The sequence below is a fragment of the Bos grunniens genome, chromosome X, assembly GCF_055505025.1.
Source record: "Bos grunniens cultivar Pamir isolate PY7600 chromosome X, Bosgru_T2T1.0, whole genome shotgun sequence".
Taxonomy (NCBI): Eukaryota; Metazoa; Chordata; class Mammalia; order Artiodactyla; family Bovidae; genus Bos; species Bos grunniens.
The window spans coordinates 106173869-106196130 of NC_141194.1; the positions used below are offsets into that span (position 1 = coordinate 106173869).

Below are 22262 nucleotides of genomic sequence, written 5' to 3' on the forward strand. Positions count from 1 at the left end.
CCTTCCTTGTTTTTGCAGCCACCAGCCCCTCTATCCATACATTTTAAATTACCAATGTCTTTAATAACTGTGGGACTGTTCAGGTTTTCTGTTTCTTTTTGAGTCAATTTTTTGTATTGTGGTAAAAGAATGCATAGTATAAAGTTTACCATCTTAACCATTTTTGTTTACGTATCAGTAGTGTTAAGTATACTCACATTGTTATGAAACAGATTTCCAGAACTTTTTCATCTTGCAAAACTGAAATACTATATCCATTAAACACATCTCCTTTTCCCCAGCCCCTGGCACCCACCATTATACTTTCTGTGTCTATGAATCTGACTACTCTAGGTACCTCACATAGGTGCATATGTGCTAAGTCACTTCAGTCATGTCCAATTCTTTGCAACCCCAAGGACTATAGTCCACCAGGCTCCTCTGTCCATGGGACTCTCCAGGCAATAATACTGGAATGGGTTGCCATTTCCTTCTCCAAGGGATCTTCCCGACCCAGGGATCAAACCTATGTTTCCTGTGGCTCCTGTATTGCAGGCAGATTCTTTACCTATGAACTACTGAGGAAGCCCTCACATAGATGGAATCGTGTGACTCTTTTGTGACTGGCTTATTTCACATAACATAATGTCATCAAGGTCTACCCATGTTATAGCATCTGGTTGGATTCCCTTCCATTTTGTGTGTAGACCACATTGTGTTCATCTATTCATCTGTCAGTGGACATTCAGCTTGCTTCTGCCTCTTGGCTATTGTGAATAGCACATGGATATGTATATGGGTCTACTTTCAGTTCTTTTGGATATATACTCAGAAGTGGGAATGCTGATGGTAGTTCTGTTTGCTTTTTTGGAGAACTTCCAGACCATTTTTTTATGGCAGCTAGCACCACTTTACAATCCCACCAACAGTGTGCAAGGCTTCTAATTTTTCTACGTTCTTGCCACTATTTGATGTTTTCTGTGTTTTTTAAAGTAGTAACCATTCTAATGGGTGTGAAGTATTTTATTGTGGTTTTGACTTACATTTTTTGATGATTAGTGATGTTGAGTATGTTTTAATAGGCTTGTTGGCCATTTGTGTATCATCTCTGGAGAAATGTCTATTCAAGTCCTTTGCACATTTTTTAATCAGGTAATTTGATCTGTTGTTGTTGAGTTGTCAGAGTTCTTTGTGTATTCTAAATATTAACCCTTTATCAGCTATATGACATAAATATTTTCTCTCATTTTGTAGGAGGCCATTTTATTCAGTTCATTGTATCTTGTTACTACACATATGTCCCCAGTGTCAACTGGAGGGCAACATTACCAATGACTCTGAAGCCCTCGTATACCCTCCTCCTCCCTTGACAGAGGCAAGCACTATCCTTACTTTTCTTTGTACTTGGCACAAATATGGATAATCCTTAAACAATATACATAGTTTGGTTTTATACTTTTGGAATTTATATAAATGGAGTCATACTGGATGTATTTTTCTGTAACTTGTTGCTTTAGTGACATGTTTTTTTTTTTTTTTCTTGGCTTTTGCCTATTATAAATAAGGCAGCTATGAATGACCTGTACACATAATCTGGTGTATTTGCAAAAGACCTTCTATAGGATACACTCAGGAGTGACACTGTCAGGTTGTAAATATGTATATCTTTGATTCCACTGGGGTTTAGTTGCTAAGTCGTGTCCAACCCTTGCAACCCCATGGACTGTAGCCCGCCAGGCTCCTCTGTCCATGAGATTTTCCAGGCAATTCTACTAGATAATGCCAAATTGTTTTCCAGAGTGATTGTACTAGTTTATATCTCCCCCACAGTGTATGAGTTCTTGCTACTCCAGATCACTGCTAACACATGGCATTGTCTGACTTTTTGTTGTTGTTCAGTTGCTAAGTCTTGATTCTTTGTGACCCCATGGACTGCAGCACGCCAGGCTTCCCTGTCCTTCACTATCTTCCTGAGTGTGCTCAAACTCATGTCCAGTGAGTCAGTGATGCTATCCAACCATCTCATCCTCTGTCACCCCCTTCTCTTTTGTCTTTTTCATTTCTATCAATCAGTGCATGGGACTAAAATGATATCTCACTGTGGCTTTTTTTTTTTTGACCATGCTTTATGGCATATGGGATCTTACTTCCCTGAGCAGGGACTAAACCCACACTGCCTGCATTGGAAGTGTAGTCTTAACCACTGGGCCCCTAAGGAAGTCTTCACTGTGACTTTATTTTTTTTTAATATAAATTTATTTATTTTAATTGGAGGTTAATTACTTTACAATATTGTATTGGTTTTGCCATACATCAACATGAATCTGCCACGGGTGTACATGTGTTCCCCATCCTGTACCCCTCTCCCACCTCCCTCCCCGTACCATCCCTCTGGGTCATCCCAGTGCACCAGCCCCAAGCATCCTGTATCCTGCATTGAACCTGGACTGGTGATTCGTTTCACATATGATATTATACATGTTTCAATGCCATTCTCCCAAATCATCCCACCCTTGCCCTCTCCCACAGAGTCCAAAAGACTGTTCTATACATCTGTGTCTCTTTTGCTGTCTCGCATACAGGGTTATCGTTACCATCTCTCTAATTCCATATATCACTGTGACTTTAATTTGCATTTCCACAGACCTTCTTTTCTAACTCACGAGAGAGTAAAGTCAGCTCTTCTGCATGAGGTGGGACAAAGATGTGAGAATCTAGCAGCTTTATATATACATATACGTGTATATATATATATGTATATATATAATTTATGTATATAATTGAAATACATGTGATCTAGTAGCCTCTTACACAGACTCTCAATAGATCCTCCTGTTCCCCACCCCAGCACACATACACACACACACACGCACACACACACACACACATACACACAGTATTTCTTCTGAGTTATCTGGTGCTTCCAATTCTTGTGGAAACCAGCCTCTGCTGCCGGCTGCCTCTCAATGCTGTTTTCAACAAAACCAAAGGTTGGTACTTTGAAATTAGTTCTGCTTTCTCAAAACACTGCAGAAGTGATGGTAAGGGGATGACAAGTGAAAAAAGGAATAAATGTACCACAGAAAAGGAGTACCTTTCAGGGGCTACACAGGTGTCCACGCTTCCATGCTTTATCCAGAGCCTCTCATTACATTGGCAAGGGATGTGGCAGCTGTGATTCTACCTCTTTTCCCTCCTGACATCATTTATTTGGATACCCTGTCCTTTCATTCTTGCCAGTGAAAGTGAAACTCACTCAGTTGTGTCTGACTCTTTGCGACCCCATGGACTATACAGTCCATGGAATTCTCCAGGCCAGAATACTGGAGTGGATAGCCTTTCCCTTCTCCAGGGGATCTTCCCAACCCAGGGATCAGACCCAGGTCTCCCACATTGCAGGCGGATTCTTTACCAGCTGAGCCACCAGGGAAGCCCGTCTTTCTTGACAGAGCCTTATTTATGTTACTAATTTCAGAGAAATTTTAGTTTTATCTTTGTTTTTTCTCAATTTCATCAACTTCTACTGTCTTTGTGAGTTCCTTCTTTCAGCTTTCTTTGAGTTTATTCTACTGCGGTTTTTCTGACTTCCTGTGTCGGGGTTCAGCTCCCTCAGCTTAAAGCTGGACGTTTTCTCATAAGTCCTACTTGAGCTACATGCCGCACGTCTTCATTGTCGTTCAGTTCTAACGTCTTTTAGATTTTCATTATCATTCTTCTGGACCAATTAATTATTCAGAAGTGTATTTGTAAATATAACTATGTAAATTTAAAATTTCAAATGTGGGAGGACTTCATTTTAGCTTTATCATCCATTTATGGGTTTATTCTATTGCAGTTTGAACATGCTCTGTGTGATACTCATTCTAGTATTTGTTGAGATTTGTTTTGTGGCTGAGAACACGGTGGGTTTTAGTAAGTGTTCAAGGTGAACTTGAAGTGTGTACTCCCTAGTTTTCGTGTATCTGTTAATCAAGCTTGTTCAATTGGTGCTACATTCTTCCCCCTTTTGTCTGCTTGAGCTACCAATTGGAGTGAGGGGTAGTGTGACTTATTGTGGTGAATTTACTAATTTATTAATTTTTCCTTTTCCTACTACTTTTTGTTTGATGTACATTTGAGGCTCTGTCTTTAGGCAGCTACACACACACCTTCAGAATGGTTCAGTTCAGTTCAATCGCTCAGTCGTGTCCGACTCTTTGCAACCCCATGAATCGCAGCACGCCAGGCCTTCCCTGTCCATCACAAACTCCGCTTCTCAATGGATTACTTCTTTAATCATTGGGCAGCAACCTCTTGTATTTCTAGTAATGATTTGTGCCCTGAGGTCTACTTTGTCTAAACTTAACTTCTGTCCATTAACTTCCTTTTGAGTGATATTCACTGGGTATGTCTCTTTCTATCGATATCAGTTAGGGTTTGGTGGCAGACCACAGAACCATTCTAGCTTTGTAAGTTGAAAAAAAAAAAAAGGATTTATTATCAAGTAGGGACAACTTGCATAATCTTTGCAAGAGACGGGAATGACTCCTAAACCTCTGAATTGCTAGTTCTCCCAGGATCAGGAACAACTCCTAACCTCAAATCTCAGATAAAATGCAATCTGCCTCCTGTTTCCCAGATAAGAGACCAAGGCACCTCCTGACCACGCTGCTTCTCTGCTGGCCAACGCCCCCTCAGAGGACCTCCAGCCTGGAGCTCTCAGCCAGCTGCACCCTCCTAGTGCCAACTGCCTGCTCATCACTTCCACTCGTGCCTTCTGCTGGGGCTGCAGGCCCGGGGCCAGCAAGCAGTCATTGGGCAGAGTACCTTCTCTTTGACCTGTCCTTTCTTCAACAGGTGCCACCACCCACCCGGCCACCCAACCATCACCTTGAGTCTCACCCCACCCCTTTCCTGCCCTGGAGTTTGAGCTGTGCCCCCAACCATCCGTTTCTTTCTTTTTGGCTGCCCTGCATGGCATGCACATGCGAGATCTTAAGTTCTCCCAAGCAGGAATTGAACCCGGGCCCTCTGCTGTGGAAGTGCAGAGCCTTCACCACCGGACTGCCAGGGAAGTCCCCCTGTTGACTTCTAATTACTCTCTAATCCATCTGGGGTTTCAGGCCTCAGCACATCCGGCCCGGGTTGTCAAGCCGTATGCTCCTTGTCTATGTCTCTCTGTATCACTTCACCTATTATCCATCCATCCACCCATCATCATCATCAATCTATCATCTCTATTATTTATCGGTCATCCATCACTTCTACCTCTTTAGGATCAGTGTCTCTATCATCTATTTTTCGAGGTACAATTCACATAAAGGCATACCTTTTAAAGTGCACACTTTGTTGGCATTTAGCAGATGGACAGTATTTACAACCATGGCCTCTACAGATCTAGAACATCCTTATTACCCCCAAAAAGGAAAACTGAGCCCATTCAGCAGTCACGCCCCAGCTCCTGGCAGCCATCGGTCTACTTGGTAAGTGGAATAATACTCTATTGTATGCAGAGACCACATTTTGCTTGTGCATTCATCTGTTGATAGACATTCCAGTTGTTTCCACTTTGGATTACCATCAACAGTACTGTGAAGAATATTCATGTGTAAAGGTTTATGACTGAACATCTATTTTCCATTCTCTGGGTCTAAACCTCCGAGTAGAAGTGCTGGGTCACGTGGGAACTCCGTGCCCAGCTTTCCCGGACCCACCACCCTCTTGCCCACCATGGCTGCCCCGTTTCCGGTCCCACCAGCAAGGGATAAGGGCCAGGTGTGGTGTTCTTGCCTCCCTCCGCTCAGCCTTCTTGAAGCAGAGCTCCCATGTTATCTCCATCCTGCTTCCGGAGTAAGTCCAAGCTCTTTAAACAAGGCTCTGGCCCCTTTCTTCCCCCTGCGCTTGGCATGTGGCACAAGCGTCTCCCACTCCTACAAGGTCTAGAAGCCTTGTGTCCCGCTGCCCTTGGCCTAATTGGCTAGGGACTCTTGTTCCTCTGTGTCCCCCACCAGTCCGCTGCTTGGTATCTCTCTCGAAGCTTCTCATGTATGGACCAGGCATCAGCCCCTTCCTCTTCCCTGGCACAGGGTCCAGGGTCCTCTTTGGGCTTAAACATCATTTTGGGGAGATACTGCAGATGCCTCCTTGCCATGGCCGGGTCCAGAGGATGTGCAGGCCAGCATCTTTGGCTGCAGGTGGGCCACTGAGGTTGCCCCTCATCCAGGCCCACAGCTGCCCCTCCTGCCTCTCCCCCAACCAAGCCCCCATGTGGAGACAGAGGCTGGGAGGCAAGAGTGCACTTTCCATGGCAGGTCTTTACTGAGGAACTCAGGGAGGCTCCCTGACCCCAGGGCTGAGGGCCTGAAAGGCACATGGCGGCATGGTGGCGGTGGGGGTCTCCCTCTCAGGTCGAGGCTGCCTTTGCGGACACAGCTTCCCCACTGACCCCTCTTTGGCACTGGACTGGGCACCACGGTGCCCTCATGCCTGATGGCCCCAGGGTCCGTCACCCCTGGGGCCGGCCCGCCCCCACCCACCCTCTGGTGGTCGGCAGTGTAGGCTGGTGGGGTGGTGGGTGGGCCAGGGGCTGGCTGACTGGGTGCTCCCGCTGGCAATGGAGATGTCTACAAACAGGAATCCAATAAATTAGCTTGGAGAAGGGGGGAGGGATGGGGCTACATTCTTATCATGGCTCGGTAGGAAAAGCTGTGCAATTCTTTTCCTTGTGGATTCTACAGAATGACGGGTGGCGGGGGGGCCATGAATGAGGGGCTGTGTCTCATTCTGAGGGTCTCACTTGGCCGTTTTTATGGCAAAAACGGTATCCCAGGGGATGGGAGCCTTGCTGGGTCCCTGGGATGATGGCAATAGAGGCATGGACCATGATGTCTCTGAGGGACTGCAAACCCAAGAGTGATGAGCTGCAGCCTTGGGAGGTGCTGCCTGGCAAACCCCAGGGCTCCAAGGCCCAGGCTGCTGCTGGCAGCTGGTTGCGCCTCTGGCTGCTCTCCCTTCCCCTCGCTCAGGTCCCTGGGAAGGGGGCACGGGTTTTGTGGGTGGTCCCCTGGGAGGCCCGGGAGGATGGTGAAGCATGTGGTGGGGGGCGGGGGGGCGTGGGGCCGGGTTGCACAGGCGCTCTCTCTCCTTCACGTGATCCGAGGGTTGGGGTGGGGGCGGAGGGGGGCCAAGGGCCAAGTAAGAGAGAGCCAGGGCCCTCGGTCAAGTGGCAGTGCCCTGGTTGGCCCCGGGGCCCTGGCCCAGGATCTGGCAGAGCTCCTGGAGGCGCCGCTGCATCTTGGGGATGCCTGCCAGCTGCTGCTCGAGCCGCTGCTTCTCCTCAGTCAGGCTCAGGCGGGCGGCTGAGTCCAGTTTCTCGAACTTCCAGCCACCCTCCCCGTCGAACTGCAGCAAGTGGGTGTGGTACTTCCTGCATCAGGAGAGGGACAGGGAGGAGGCACTCAGCGGGCCGCCAGGACCCTATGCCAGAGTCCTTCGGGAAGGGAGGGCACACCTACCACAGGGAGGGTCGGTGGGTGATGGAAAGCAGCGCGATGCCTGCATCCTTGGCCGCCTGGAAGATCTTCCCTTCCACATCGATGCTCACAGCGCTGGTACACTCATCCAGAAGAGCGTACTTGGGCCTTGGGGGTGTGGCCACGTGGGTGAGGCTGTGGGCCTCTGGGGCCAATGCCCCAGGCTGGCCCCAGCCCCTCAGGCAGAGGCAGGGAGCCTGACCCCAGTCCTGCTAGGCCCCCAGGGCTGGGGCCAGGCCTCCAAGCAGTTCTGCCCTCCCCACTTCAGGAGGTCCCAGGGAAAGAGGATCAGGGAACTCCCGGTGCCCGAGGGAGCCCAAGCTCCCGGGACTGGGAGGCTGGCGGCTCACCTGTGGTAGAACATGCGGGCCATGCCGACTCTCTGCTTCTCGCCCCCTGACAGGACATCTTTCCAGTCACACACGGCCTCCCAACCTGGCACAGAACAAGGGTTGATGTTCAGTTCAAGAGGGCTGGGCAGCATCTGCAGAAGAGCCTGGGCATGGTAGGTGTGGTGGGAAGGCTTGGGGTTGCTCAGAGGGCTACAGACATGAGTGAGAGCAGAACATGGCAGGGAAAGGCCAGCCACTGGGGACGTCTGTGGACACTGTATTAGTCCAAAAGGACTTGGTCCAGATTTACACACATTTCCTCCAATAGACACCGGGCAGCCCTCACCCGGAGGCCCTGAGGATGCCACCCACCGCACGTGGACACTGGGTCTTCTCAGGGGTGATCGAGTTAAAGGGAGGTCACGAGGGTGGTCCTAGTCCAATGGGACTGTGTCCTTATAAAAGGGGACACTTGGAGATGCAGACACGCACGGAGGAAAGATGACGTGAAGACACAGGGCGCAGACGGCCTCTCCCATCCCAGGAGAGAGGCCTGGAACACACCCTCCCTCATGGCCAGCAGGAGGAACCAACCTTGCCCACGCCTGGATCGTGGACGTCTGGCCTCCACAACTCAGAGACAATATGTTTCTGTTGTTTGCCCCACCCAGTCTCTGGAGCCAGCAAAATCACACAGGACCTAATGGGGCTAATGAAGTACCAGTGGGCAGCAGACAGTCAAGGCAGAGCCCCAAGAACAGCTCCGGGGGTCTCTCCGGAAACCTTCTCACCCACTGGGACCAGGCCTGTGTGTCCCAGTGTGAAGCATGTCAGCAAGGCTCAGGAGAGTTCCTTGGATGAGGAAGGAAGTGGGTGATTCATGAGAAACGCCTCCTGGCTTGCTCCCTCCACTCTTTCCAGAGATCTAGAACTTTCGGTAGGGCATGTGGCCACCCACCAAAAAAAAAAACACTTCAATGCTCAAGTTGCCCCGATGGGAGGTTTAACCACAGAACTGAATCCTGGCCAATGGGGTGTAAGTTTAAGTGTTATACATGTGGCAGCTTCTGGAACTTTCTTTAAAAGACAGCATTCACTCAGTGATTGCCCCCACCTCACCTTCTCTATCCTATGGCCCAGGATATATGATGTGATATGATGCCAAAGCAGCCACCGTGGACTGCGAAGTGACCTTGGGAATGGAGACCACATACAGCAGTGACCCAGGGGCCTTTATGGGGTGGGGCAATCCCCGCCAATTGCGGCCTGACTTCCTCAGGACTTCTATGTCCCAGTAAGATAAACTCGTAAATGATCTGAGCCACTGTTGGTGGGTAGTTCTGTTACTCACAGCTGAACTTCATGCTAACGGGGTGTAACAGCCAGCCTCGGGGACCCCAGGCACTCAGGGGCACGTGTGGAGCCCAGGTGGAGGGGAGTGCTCCCAGGGTGAGCAAAAGGGGCCCCAGCAGGCCAGGAGGAAGTGAAGTGAAGTGAAGTCTCTCAGTCGTGGCCGACTCTTTGAGACCCCATGGACTGGAGCCTACCAGATTCCTCTGTCCATGGGATTTTCCAGGCAAGAATACTGGAGTGGGTGGCCATTTCCTTCTCCAGGAGATCTTCCCGACCCAGGGATCAAACCCAGGTCTCCGCATTGCCAGGAGGAAGCTGAGAATAAAGCTTTTCAGGGATCGTGGCAACCAGGGGCCCCAGAGGAGCCGGCCCACTGAATCCACTGTCTGCAGCCCCTTTCTGCACAGGCGATGACACCTGTCGGCCCTGAGCTTGAGACTAGCACCTGCCTCTTCTACAGGTGGAGGGCATGTCCAGAAGTCAGGTTTGGCTCAAAGTTAAGCTGCCCCTCAGTGGCCAAGGCAGGACTCTGACTTCAATCATTCGGCTTTCAGTACAGAAATCCCAAAGCTAGCAGTTGGGCCACCCCACCCTCCTCTTGGTGCCGTGGGCATTTAAAGACCAACCTGAGAGGCCCCCGAGTACTGGCCTGTTCCTCCTTCCTGTGGTCTCTTCCCAGGGGACACAGCCCTAGGCTGGAGGGAGACACATGGGAGGGCAGGCGTCCCCTCCACCTCCACTGTCGCCATGCACATGCCACGCTGCCCTGCCTACACCTGGGCTCTGTCCTCTCACTCAAATGCCTAACGTACCTGTGCATTCCCTGCCTGGCCCGAGGGGGTCTTGCCTGCCCCTGAGCCCACCGCCTGGAGACAGTGCCCCTCTGGATGCCCCTGCCAGGGTTGGCTCCCTTCCACGCTCAGGCTGTCTGGGGCTGTATGCTTCCTGTGGGTCCCCCACCGGGGTGAGGCTCTCCCGACTCCATTGCGCTTTGGACTCCTGCATGTTGCTTGGGGTCATCTTCACCCGGGGTGGGGGAGGCTAGGAGGGAGGCAGGGGCGGCACTGGTGGGTGGGGATGCCCCTTCCCCTACCTCCTTCCCGCTGCAGGATGTGGTTCAAGTGTACGATGTCCAGGATGCCTTCCAGATGCTCCTCGGAATAGCCCTTCCGGCGCATGTCTTCCACTGAGTCAGGGTAGATCACCTGGTCGCGCAAGGAGCCCACGGACATGTAGGGCCTGCAGTAGAGCCGGGTGGCCATGGAGGCAAGGCTGGCACCTTGGTGGGGGGCACCAATCGGAGGGCGGCACACCCACCCCCTGGCAGGCTCAGACACACTCACGTGTGCACACGTGCCCCATGGCGGTGAAGCTTCTGGGCCAGTGGGTTGCGGCGGGAGACTGGCAGGTGGAGGTGCCCAGCCCTTCCGACCCCAGGGGCAACCTATTGCCGCCCTCTGCCCCCTCGGATCAAAGGGGGCAGGGGGTGCTGCTCACCTCTGGGGGATGTAGAACATGCGCTGGGGTGGGGGCTTGTAGAGCACACCGCCATACGTGGGCCATAGCCCGCCCAGGATCCGGAACAGGGAGCTCTTTCCGCAGCCGTTGGGGCCAGTGATGAGCAGGTGCATGCCTTCTTCCACCTGTGGGGGCGGCAGGCAGCTGTGGGCACTGCCCAGGCCCCCTCCCCTCACCTGTGGCTGACCTGCTGGCCTCAGGGAACACCCTGCACCTGGCCCACGCCCACCTTCCACCTCTGGCTTAGGCACGGCAGGGCCCCTGGGGCAGGCTCCAGGGTTCAGCTGTAGGGCTCTGGCTTGTCCCTGACACACGCCAGAGACCACGGGGACAGCAGGACAGCTTGTCCTGCCGCGGCCCAGTGAACAGTCAGCGGTGCCCCCCAGGACACCTGGAGGCCATGTGGGCAGCAGGTGCTTCAGGCTCCACAAAAAGCCTGACATCTGCTGATCTGGAGACACCTGGGGGGTGCTGCTGTCTGCAGGGTGGGGGATGGCACTGAAGGCACAGCTTCCTGATCGCCCCCCCACCACCACCACCTTGTGTGATTTCACCGCAACACCCCAGGCCTTCCAGCCAGGGCGGTCCTCTCACCATCCCAGAGCATGTGTCCCAGGCGGTCTCCCTTGCCCCCTTCCCTGAACCTCTGCGACTGCCCTTCTTACCCCATCACCTGGCTGAACAGAGCCGGGCGCGCCCCATCCCTAACCTAACCAGAGCCCAACTCCACCAGTGGCTCTGGCAGGATGGAGCTCTTTCTCAGCCCCCAGCCCCCACTCCCTTGCCTCACCTCACCTTCTAACTAGCTGCCCACCTGGGCTTCCCCTGGGCCTGCCTGGCAACCATTCAACCTGGATAAACCAGCCATCAGCGGCACCCAACCTCCCAAAGGTGACTACTCCCAGGGGTAATGGCGATCATACCACTGCTCTGTGCCCAGCCTCCAGCTGGCAGCCTGCCCACCCGCCCAGAGGCTCCTGGGTGAAACTTCATGTGACTTCTACGCCCCCAGAGCTGGTGAGCTGTGATCCTTGCTGAACCTGGAGAGCTATCTGACCCAGGCTCTTTGTAACCCTTAAGGGCTTCCCTGATTTACCTCTGGTTTACAGTGCCCAGCCTGGAGCTCACGGAACATTAGGTGAACGAATGAATGACTCCCATTCCCCAGGACGCCCCTTCAGTCCATCACTCCGTCCAAAGCCCTAGCTAGGCACATGGGTGACTGATGGCTGTTGGCCCCCAGGGAGTCCTGTCCATAGACAGCCTGCATCGTGGATGAGCGCTCTCCCAAGGAACCAGGCCATGCCCACCACCTACCTGCCCTGGGGGCCTCTCACAGCATATGGGTGGGACCACCAACCTGGGACCAGAGTTGGACCAGAGTGCCCAAGTCCTGGGCTTCTCAGGGACAGGGCGGGGTGTGGGGTGCTGGCAACAATATGGCCAGGAACCTATGGGTGACTCTTGCCCAGTCCTGGTAATCACAAGGCTCTTTTATCAGCTCTGACTCCATTGCCCCAGAACTAATAGGTAGACACGTTGCTCTTTCACCTTCAGCTTCAGCTGCTGCCACGTAGACCTGGGGTCAATGGCTATTGACAACACAAGGCAGGCTGACCAGGCTGGGTCCTAAGGGCTGAGACTTGTGGGTGGCTTGTGGGTATAGAAGGCCAGGCGTGGGGCCTCAGGGTTGGCTTCAGCCCCGCCCGAGCTTCTGGGCTGGTGCTTGGCTGTGCCTTCTACTTACCCTGATGTTGAGACTGGCCACCACCACCTCCCCAGTGGGTGTGATAATGGGGATGTTCTCACACACGATGCCCTGTTCCACATCCACCACTTGGCCTGGAGAGAGGGCATGAGGCAGAGAGAGGGGGGCGGAATGCTCCCCCACCTTCTGCTGGCTTCCGTGGGCCCCCACCTCCAGGCAGCCCGCCAGTGTGTAGCTTTACCATGCTCCCCTTGCTGTGCTCGGGGCTGGGGAGAGGGATAGTGTCTGCTCCTGCCCCGCAGCACCCCCCAAAGCCAGCTTCAATGCTTAGGGCCTCTTCCACAGTGCGCCCCCTAGACCCTACTCCACTCAGGGGCTACCCTCCACCTCTTTTACAAAGAGAAATCCTGGCAAGGGCTACTGCTCTGGGAAGTAGAGCAGTGGGGACCACAGCTTTCCCGGGAAGCCCTCCAGGGCACACCAGGCAGTGGTGGGAGGGCCGGGACCCGTGGGACCTTTCTGGGGACGGCAACCTTACCTCGGATCTGCAGGGGCCCCTCCATGCGGATGCCAGACCTCATGATGGCCCCGGACCCTGTGTGCGCATCCTCCAGCTCTCCGGGCCTCTTAAAACGGCACTGCTGGACATCTTCGAACACCTGGAACATCTCGTAGACCCTGGCTGTGTAGCCAGCCAGCTCTGTGACCTGCAGGGAGGGTGATCCTGGCTTAGCCTCTGCCAGCAGGGGTGGAGGGAAGAGGGCATAAGTGGGGTTGGGGGAGGGCTGGGCCATGGGCTGGACCGGAGGCTACCTCCTTGTAGGATGACATGACCCGCTCGATGGCGTCTGCGGCAGCGGTGAGGAGGTTGCGGGCGATGGTGAAGGCTTCCGTGCGCTCGCTCACCAGTTCCCCCTCCTTCATCGCTTGGGCCGCCTTCTTCACTGTCTCCGAGTCTGCAGAGCATGGTGGGGGTGGGTGGGGTGGGTGAGGAGGGGGCAAGGACAGTGGAAAGTCAAAACTGAACCACTAGGGGAGAGAGGAAGTCCCTCTAGCACATGATGCTTGGACAACTGGGTCTCCACGTGCCAAAGACGAACCTCGACCTCACACAACACACAAAAACGAATTCGAAGTGGAGCCCTGGCCTGCACACAGAGCTGAGACTATGTAACTCTTAGAAGAAAGCACTTCGGCATTAGGTACGGCTCCTTGAATAGGACACCAAAAGCAAAACAGAGAAGGCAGCTTCATCGAACAGAAAAAGTTGGGGGCACCAAAGTAAATCATCCACAAAGTAAAAACACAGCCTATGGACTGGAAGAAAGTATCTGCAAATCATTAATCTGATAAGGGCCTAGGTCCCAGAATACATAAAGAACTTTGTCAATTCAATAGCAAGGAGATAAACAACCCAATTAAACAATGGGCAAAGGATCTAAATAAATGTTTCCATCGTACGATACACAGATGGCCAATAAACATGTGAAAAAATGTTGACTGACCCCGTTTTACCCTTATCTCTCCCCTTGATGCTGTATTCTCTGGCCATCCTCAATGCTACTATTTCTCTAAAGAAGCCCGCTCCTGTCTTGACTTGCTTTTTTCTTTTCTGTCTCAGTTGAGACCTCATGGTTGCCCAGTGCAACTCTCTTTTGTCCATGGCTTTGACTCTCTTGATCCTTGGGTCCCCTAGACGGGCAAGGCTTTTATACAAGGAATGTTCTCTAAATGGTGATGGGAAGCAAAACAGGCTGACTCTGAAGGTTAACTCTATCCACAGGCATGAACGTTTCTGAGCCAGGAGTCAAGGATATGATGGTGGGGGTGGGGTAGGAAGGGGCAGAAAGGTTAGGGCAGGGGCAATAGGGGGTAGACAATGCTGGACCACTGGCCAGAGCACCAGGAATCCAGGGCACTGGGTAGGGGAGGGGACTGGCAATTCTGAGAGTCTAAATCCCAGAACTTCCTTCCAACTGTGGTCCTAGGCAGGGCAGGGGAGGGGGGAACACAAACCATCCTCTCCAGACGTCCTGAGAGCTTGAAAGGGACTGCACACAAAGGGGAAGGGTCTGTGGGGACCCTGGCAACAGCGGGTACCTCCCTGGAGACAGCATAACCCTCTGCTGCTTTCCTCAGTGCCCACAGCTAGACCCTCGACAGCTATTCCTGGCCAGGTGGCCCCTCCCTGGCCTTCTAGCTTGGAGGTGCCGGCAGGCCAGAAGGGCAAAGTTAGCTACATCTGTTTCCCCTGATGATCGCCTGCCTGCTTACCTCGTTCCCAGCGCTCTCCAGTTTGCAGTTACTGGAGACACAGCAGGGACAAAACAGACACACCTCTGACTTCCTTGAGTCTGGCCACAAAGGTGGGCACAGGAGCTGAGGCCTCTGAATCGCCCACAAAGCCCAACACGGCAGAGGCTCCAGAAAGTCCTAGGCCTGCAGAGGAGGGAAGTGGCCGCAGGCACTTCCTCCCAGAAACCGCAGGTTGGTTTCCTCCTGGGTCCCTTCCCATGCTCCTGGCCTAAATCAAGGCCACCCCTTGAATAGGTCCATTGGTGGAAACAACGACCGCCTCCAACTAGATCTTTCCTCTTGGCAGAGAGAGACAGACAGCTGAGGGTACGGAAGCCCCAAAAGAGAGGCACCGATACGGAGAGAGTGAGAGATGCTTCTGGTTCTGGAACGTGCGCGTCAGGCTCACTCTCTTTACATAGTACTGAAAACCCTCTAACTACCCAACTGCACAAGATACAACACCTTTTCCATGGGAGCTGTGCTTGCAGGAAAGCAAGGGAAATTCCCAGGAGCGAGAAGAGAAGCTAGTAGCTAGTGCTCCTGTGACGTCCCTGGAGATGGAGATAGGAGCTGCTGTCACACAGCCAGGTCTCAAGATGCAAGGTCTCCTCTCTGAACTGGTGATTATGTGTCTAGGGCTCAAATTAATATCACCTCCAAATTCAGGAACCCCTCCACCCCAAGTGGAGAAGTTAACAGGAAATGGCCTCCAAACGGTTCATTACCTGGGAGCTCAGCTAAAACCAAAGCCAATGAGTGCTCTGGGGAATCCTACCCTCCAGTGCTTGCTAAGCCCACAAGGACCTTGAGCAAAGAAGACCAGCAGCTGGAAGATGAAATTGGTTTAGACTCTCAAGAATTCAGACAACCAGATGGCTGGATAGATAGTGAAGAGGCTCAGTCATGTCCGACTCTTTGTGACCCCATGGACTGTAGCCTACCAGGCTCCTCTGTCGGTCCATGGGATTTTTCAGGCGAGAGTACTGGAGTGGGTTGCCATTTCCTTCTCCAGGGGGATCTTCCTGACCCAGGGATTGAACCCAGGTCTCGAATGGCTGGATAGAAACCTTGGAATAAGCATGATTAGTATGGTAGCTAGCAAAAGAGGGGCAGTCAGAGAGATGAGAAAGCAGACACAAACACACCTTGAAATTTCTATTTTCAAATGTCTGTTTAAAAGAGAATCAAGTAGAACTTTATAGAAACATCATTGAAAATGAAAATAATTTAAATTAGATGCAGCCAAAGAGAAAACTAGCCAATGAGTGAGCAGGAAAATCGGAAGACCCCTCCCAGAATTTAGCACAGACAATGTGAGGTGGGGAAGGGGGCAGACAGAGGCCAGAAGTAAAGAGCACAAAGAACGAGAGAGGAATTCATTCAATTCATTAATATATTTGAAAAGGGAACAGCTGAGAACTTTCCACGATGGAAGCAATCTGAATGACAGAACAGTCTGGATATTCACAGGACATACAAGAAGTTTCAAGCAGAATAAATGGAAACACACGGGCAAACACCTCCCAGAGAAACTGCAGAGAAAAAGTCTAACCAGGGAGACCATGCAGGCAGCTGAGAGCAGTTAAGCTGATGGCAGGTTTTCCAATAGAGGCAATGGGATGTTGTCAACAGACTAAAGAGAGACCAACGGACCACCTCAACTTCCTCATCCAACTAAACTTCAGTTGTTGGGGGGAGGGTAAAATAAAGACATTTTCAGGCAACAAAATATTCTCAAAGCTCCCTTGACAAAAGCCTCACAGTATTCTAAAACTAATTAAAAGTCTTTGGAAAAAAAAAAGAACAAAAGAGAACTTCTGAAGGACATCTGTCCGAAGGAGGGTTACCGGCCTGCAGGGAAGGGCTTTCCTAGAGAAAACTGCAGAGAAAGAGAACCAAAAAAAAGCAGAAACTCACGGGCGAATCTGAACATGCAGTGACCCAATAAAGCCATGGCAAACTTGATGGTGGGCTGGTCCTCCAAAGTGTGGTAAGCAAGGGCTGGGATGAGCAGGAGCTATTGATTAACCCAGACTTTTCTCAAGTATGCACATTAACCTTTGAAGGGCAACCACGAAGACTGCAAATAGAATGAATTCCTTGCAAACAGGTAGAGGAACAAACTGGGAATCCTTCACAGTCCCCCAGGCCTCAGGCAAGAGGGCCCTGCCCTTGACAAGCTGCAAGAGCGGGCGTGGGAAAGCCCAGGTTTGAGCCAGAAAGGGGCTCCTTGAACGTACTTCCCCATAATCCCACTGCCAAGATGGGTCAAGACAGGGCCAGGTGGGCAACTGTGCAGATGCCTGTTGAAGGGTGTTCCTGAACTGACATCCTTGGGCTTGGCTGAGTGGGACCAAGAAGCGTGAGATACTGTAAGGGGGACCCACATGTAGGGTGGCAGAGAGGAGCTCTGGGAGGGTGTGACTGTGGATGTTTCCCAAGGGTGCCAGCTGGGATCCCCAGCAGTAGAAGAGGCAGGTGGGCCAGCTGGGCACTGGGCCCTCCCAAGCCTAGCCCAGTGGTCCAGAAGGCCGGCCCTCTCTCACCTGACTCTGAGTAGCCAGTGGCAGTGATGATGGGGACAGCCACCATGAGCAAGCCTGAGGCGCTCCACACGTACTTCATAAGGAACTGCTCCAGCATGACATACCACAGGCGTTCCAGCAGAATGAGGTTGATCTGCGAAGCCAGGTCCTGGTAGGAGTGCTGCAGAAGGGCCAGCTCCACCTGTGGGGAAGGGGTGCCAGAGACCCAGAGGCATGGCAGTCAGTCCCCCGGGGCAACAGTGAGCATCCCTGAGTGCCAGGCTACACAGGCCATGCCATTCGAAGGCCATGACACGGCTGAGAGCCGGGGCTTAGGACTGGGCCACGCTTGATGAGTCAAAGCATTGTTTACCAAAATTGGCTTTGCTTAATGGCTCAGCCTACCTGGTCCAAATGCTATACCTCTTGCCACCTCCAGGCTGTGTGAGCTGGAGCAGGTCACTTTCCCTGTCTGGGCTACCATGGACAGGGGGACAGGTCTCAAACTCAGGAGAGGTATGGCATAGACAACGCAGCGCTGGGGTACAACGGCAGTGAAGGGGCTCATCCCCTCATTTCTGAGGCTCCCACCCCCTTTCCACTGTCTCTTCAGTTGGGATGCTCACCATGCCCCCTCTCTGCCCTGGAGAGCTTTTCGACATGGGCTGAGGGCAGCTACCTTGCCCATTTCTTTGAGCAATTGCCGAGGGGTCACCCTGAACGAAGCAGAGGGGAGTGCAGGAAACCCAAAGGCAATAGACGGTTTCGAAGAACGTGCTTCAGTCATCTCTACCTCTGTAGGCCCTGGCCTCCCTTTCCTTGCCCACAGTTCCTCTGGGTGACAAACTTACACTGCGTCCTCCCATCGTGATCGGCAGGGCACACTCCCAAGCAAGCTCGTTCAGGCATCACCCCCAGTGGACAGCCCCATGCCAAAGCCAGCTGAGGATGCCAGCCCACCAGCCAGGCCACGAGGGGGCCTGCCCTGCCTGCTTGTACACTGGCCACCACTTGCCATCTCAGGAGAGAGAGTGGGCGAGAAACAGGCTCTCTGGGACAGCAGCAGTTAGATGGGCTGGAGTGGCCAAGAAGCAGTCACAGCAAGGTGGCCATTGGGTCCTGGATGGCTTGGTAGGGGCACCTGCCCTGATCCTGTCTCCCCACCCAACGAACAAGAGCTGCCCAGCCTGGAATAGTTTCCTTTGCCAATTCACCACGTAATAGCTGACTTTTGACTTGATTCTCACCACGTCCCATTATATGTGTATTCTCCTGTCCGTGGTAGCCCAGACAGCCAGAGTGACCTGCTCCAGCTCACACAGCCTGGAGGTGGCAAGACGTATGGCATTTGGACCAGGTAGGCCGAGCCATTAAACAAAGCCAATTCTTGTGAATGATGCTTTGACTTATTAAAAAAGTCTATCCGTGCTCAGGCTAATAAGAGGTTGGGTGTGTTGGTATGAGCCTGTTTAATAACCCTTCTGTGGAGAAGGAAATGGCAACCCACTCCAGTATGCTTGCCTGGAAAATCCCATGGATGGAGGAGCCTACCTACAGTCCATGGGGTCGCCAAGAGTTGGACAGGACTGAGCGACTTCACTTTCACTTTTCACTTTCATGCACTGGAGAAGGAAATGGCAACCCACTCCAGTATTCTTGCCTGGAGAATCCCAGGGACAGAGGAGCCTGGTGGGCTGCCATCTATGGGATTGCACAGAGTTGGACACGACTGAAGCGATGCAGCAGCAGCAGCAGCAATAACCCTTCTCCTTGACATCCCAGGAATAGCAAAATACTCGGCGGTCTGCCCTCCAGTCAGCCAGCTACCTCTGCCCCAGCCTGCTGATCTGAGCCTGGGCCAGTGTCCATGGGGACATCAGCCAATGGGACTGGGCTGAGCCACGTGCCCACACAGTGAGGGCAATCAAGCCACCCATGAAGGCCCATCACATCACAGAGCCCTTTGCCCGAGGCCTCGACAGACAGGTTGGGGACGCACATCAGGCCCCTCCCACCCCAGCCGGTGAATCTGCCCCATGAACATGTTATTTCCTGAAATTAACCCAGAGGAAATCCTTCAAAGAGCTAGCGATTCTCCCTTCTTCCCACCTCCCCTATCCCCAGCCAGGTCTTGGGCATTGCTTTGCCATTCCTGAAGTGAGCACGCCTACTCTGAGCGCCCTGGCGATCCAGGCTCGTGCTGGGAGCTGGCAGGAGTGCCAGCTGGGGCTGACAATGTAGCTGCGGGGAATGTGCCAAGTGCCTCACCCAAGGGCACGGCTGCCTGCCAAGACCCTGCGTCCCTGGAGCACAGGGGAGGAGGATGGGGGATTGTGGCTGCAGATCCGGCCCTTTTTCTCCTTATCTGGAGCCCAGCCGGGAATGCCCCCTATCTGCTCAGGGATAAGTCTTTAAAAAAAAAAATCAGGGACAAGCCTGCCTCCCTGCCTGATAAGATGGGCTGCCAATGAGACAAGGTCGAGGACACAAGGCCATCTGACCTAGGGAGGATCCGTGGGCCTTCAGGAGCTGGATGCCATTGTACCCCTCCCCCAGAAGCACTGGGGAACCGAAACCAGAGTCGCAGAGAACCTAGCCGGAGGCAGCTGCAACCCAGGCAGGAGGAGGGGAGGGGCCGGAGCACTGGCCTGGAGTAACCTCTCCCAGGCCCCGGCTCCTGGCCCTAGCCGGCTGGCCGCTGACCCAGCCTGCTGGGGAGCTGCACGGCTGGGACCTGGGCGGAAGGGCGGCCACACTGGGGGCAAGGTGGCCGCCGGGAGGGCAGGAAGTGCGTCCTGCTGCAGCTGCGGCTTGGGCCCCGGCACCCCCGGCTGGGGCCTCGGGGAGGCAGCCAAGCCTGCAGCCAGGCCAGCCTTTGGGCTCCGGAGGCGGGGAGAAGCTTGATCTGGAGCGCTGAGACCCGATCAACACACCGAGCGCTGCTGCTCGTTAACCTCCGCTTGGGCTGAGTCATGCCCATAATGCCCACTTGCCCGGCCGGACGCCGGTCTTCAAAGGGCCTGGGGGACTAGGAGGGGGCCAAGCAGCAGGTTGCATCCCGTCATCCCTGCCCCCAGATGGCAGGAGCCCCTTCTCTGTTAGCTGCAGGCAGGGGGCAGGCTGGGAGCTCTTGGGTCCCCCATCACTAGGGTCCGCAGCCCTAAGGCCAGGACAAGGGAGGTGGGGAGGAAGCAGAAGTGACCCAGGACAGTCTCCACCCAGCCTTCCTGCTTCTCCATTAATGTGCCGACCTGGGCTGCCCACGGCTCTGGTCGTCCCCAGTCTCCCTCTCCCACGGCCAGCCCACACCTGTGCCATCAGCCGCAGGCAGCCCGCGGCCTTCCTGCCCTGGACTCCCCCAGCCACGCGCTTTCCGGCCCCACGAGCGGCCCCACCTCATGGCCCCCGTAGAAGGCAATCTCCTCTGAGTTGGCCACCACTCGGGAGTGCATGTAGCGCAGCTCTCCCTTGCGCCGCGCCTCCTCAGCCACCAGCTCCCCGAACTTGGGTGAGAAGGCTCGCAGCACATTGGCCGTGAGGAAGACCACGAGGCCAGCAATGGCCGAGGGCCAGGCTGTGCCGGCCCCGCGGGAGCGGGCCGCTCGAACCAAGGTGTAGGTGGTCACGGCCACGTCCAGGAGCGGCTTGGTCAGGTTGGAGTAGAGGTGGGCCACGGAGGCAGCGAAGGCCACCACGTCCTCTGTCAGGGACTGGTCCGGGTTGCGAAGCCGCCCGTCCATGTTGCTGACCCGGTAGTAGGTCTGCTGGGAGAAGTAGAGGCTGTAGGCGTGGGCCACCAGCCGGCTGCGGAACGCCAGGGCCAGCTGGCCCTCCAGGTAGCGGATGGCACTGTTGATGAAGGTGGCAGGCAGTGCGATGAGCAGCCACTGCACGAGCTGCCAGCTGAAGGCCTGAGGGTCCTTGCGCACGATGCAGCGGGCCAGCCGGCCGTCCAGGCGGGCCACATACACTGACAGGAAAGTCCGGCTCACCAGGGCAGCCGAGTGCAGCGCCAGCAGCCCCGTCTCCCGGCACAGGATCCTGGGGAACAGCAGCCTCAGGAGCCATAGGAGCCGCTGCAAGAACACCTGGTTGACGCCGGCCTTGCCCGCTGAGGCCACGGGGGCACCGGAGACGTCTGGTGTGGGCTCCCCCTCCACCGCGGGCGCTTGAGGGCCCCTGGCCGGAGCCAGGCACTGGCGCACCAGAGGGTAGAGTTTGTGGGCTCCATAGGCCACGAGGGCCAGGACCACGGCAGTACGCTTCAGCGTGGTCACCCGCGAGGCTCGGGGGGTAGAGAGCACCGTCATGTCACCTGGGCTGGACTCACGGGACCGGGACGGGTGCCTGAGGCGGCAGAGGAGGCAGGTGGCTGCAAGGGTGGTGGCTCTGACCCCGGGCTCGTTGTCTAGGCAACTGGAGACCTCGCAGTGGTCCCTGAGACTGTCGCTTTAGGCCACCCGGGTGGTGCTGGGGCCCCTGGCGCGGGTGGGCTCAGGGCCCTCCAGCGTCGCGGCCTCTTCAGGCGGCCGAAGTGGAGGAACTTGTCAGTCCTTGGAACTTGTCAGTCCCTTGGCCCTTGGGGTCAGAGCCTCCAGAGGTCTCCAGCCGAGAGGGCGTCTTTTTCTCTCCACCTCCTACTCCTCCTCCCTTGGTGGCGCCCCTCCCTGGGGTACCGGGCGCGTCCGTCCGCTCCACAGCCCGGCTGAAGCGACTGTGACTCGCCACCCGCCCAGAATCCCCACCTACCCACCCACCCCTCCCCAGGGGCGAGTCGGAGGAGGGGGAGGAGGCGGAGGAGGGGCGGGAGGCGGAGCTCAGGCACGGGGCGCCCCACCCCGTTCTCGCCCCACGGTGGGGCCCCGCCCCCTCCCCGGACCACAGAGACGCGGGAGGACCGCGCGGGCTAGAGAAGCGGCACCTCGCCTTCCCGCCAAGGCCGGGGACCCGTCGCTCCGCGCGCGCGCGCGAGGCGCGGCTTCTTCCCCAGTCCCAGGCGTCGGGAGCCTCGGCTCGGGGGCGGGGCCTCCGGGGCCTT

The 22262-nt window shown here is 54.6% G+C and overlaps 1 protein-coding gene across 1 annotated transcript; it reads right to left on the minus strand.

The window, feature by feature from the left end:
- Nucleotides 1-6252: 6252 nt before the first annotated feature.
- On the minus strand, nucleotides 6253-22245 carry ABCD1 (ATP binding cassette subfamily D member 1). The gene is made up of 10 exons (XM_086389587.1): nucleotides 20620-22245; nucleotides 17246-17426; nucleotides 13215-13357; nucleotides 12940-13108; nucleotides 12441-12535; nucleotides 10673-10818; nucleotides 10269-10414; nucleotides 7841-7925; nucleotides 7473-7598; nucleotides 6253-7384 (listed from the first exon to the last, which is right to left on the minus strand). The coding sequence occupies exons 1-10, from the start codon at nucleotides 21532-21534 to the stop codon at nucleotides 7177-7179; spliced, it is 2214 nt and encodes a 737-aa protein (XP_086245713.1). The 5' UTR covers nucleotides 21535-22245; the 3' UTR covers nucleotides 6253-7176.
- Between the last annotated feature and the right edge of the window lie 17 nt (nucleotides 22246-22262).

What these genes read in the sequence shown, in the direction of transcription:
- ABCD1 (XM_086389587.1), bottom strand. Translation starts at nt 21,534, where the DNA reads ATGACGGTGCTCTCTACCCCCCGAGCCTCGCGGGTGACCACGCTGAAG. An exon ending in GGGGCCCCTGCAGATCCGAG is followed by an intron (nt 12,536 to 12,939) that starts GTAAGGTTGCCG and finishes CCCTCTCTCCAG; the next exon opens with GCCAAGTGGTGGATGTGGAA. An exon ending in GCCCGCATGTTCTACCACAG is followed by an intron (nt 7,599 to 7,840) that starts GTGAGCCGCCAG and finishes CACACCCCCAAG; the next exon opens with GCCCAAGTACGCTCTTCTGG.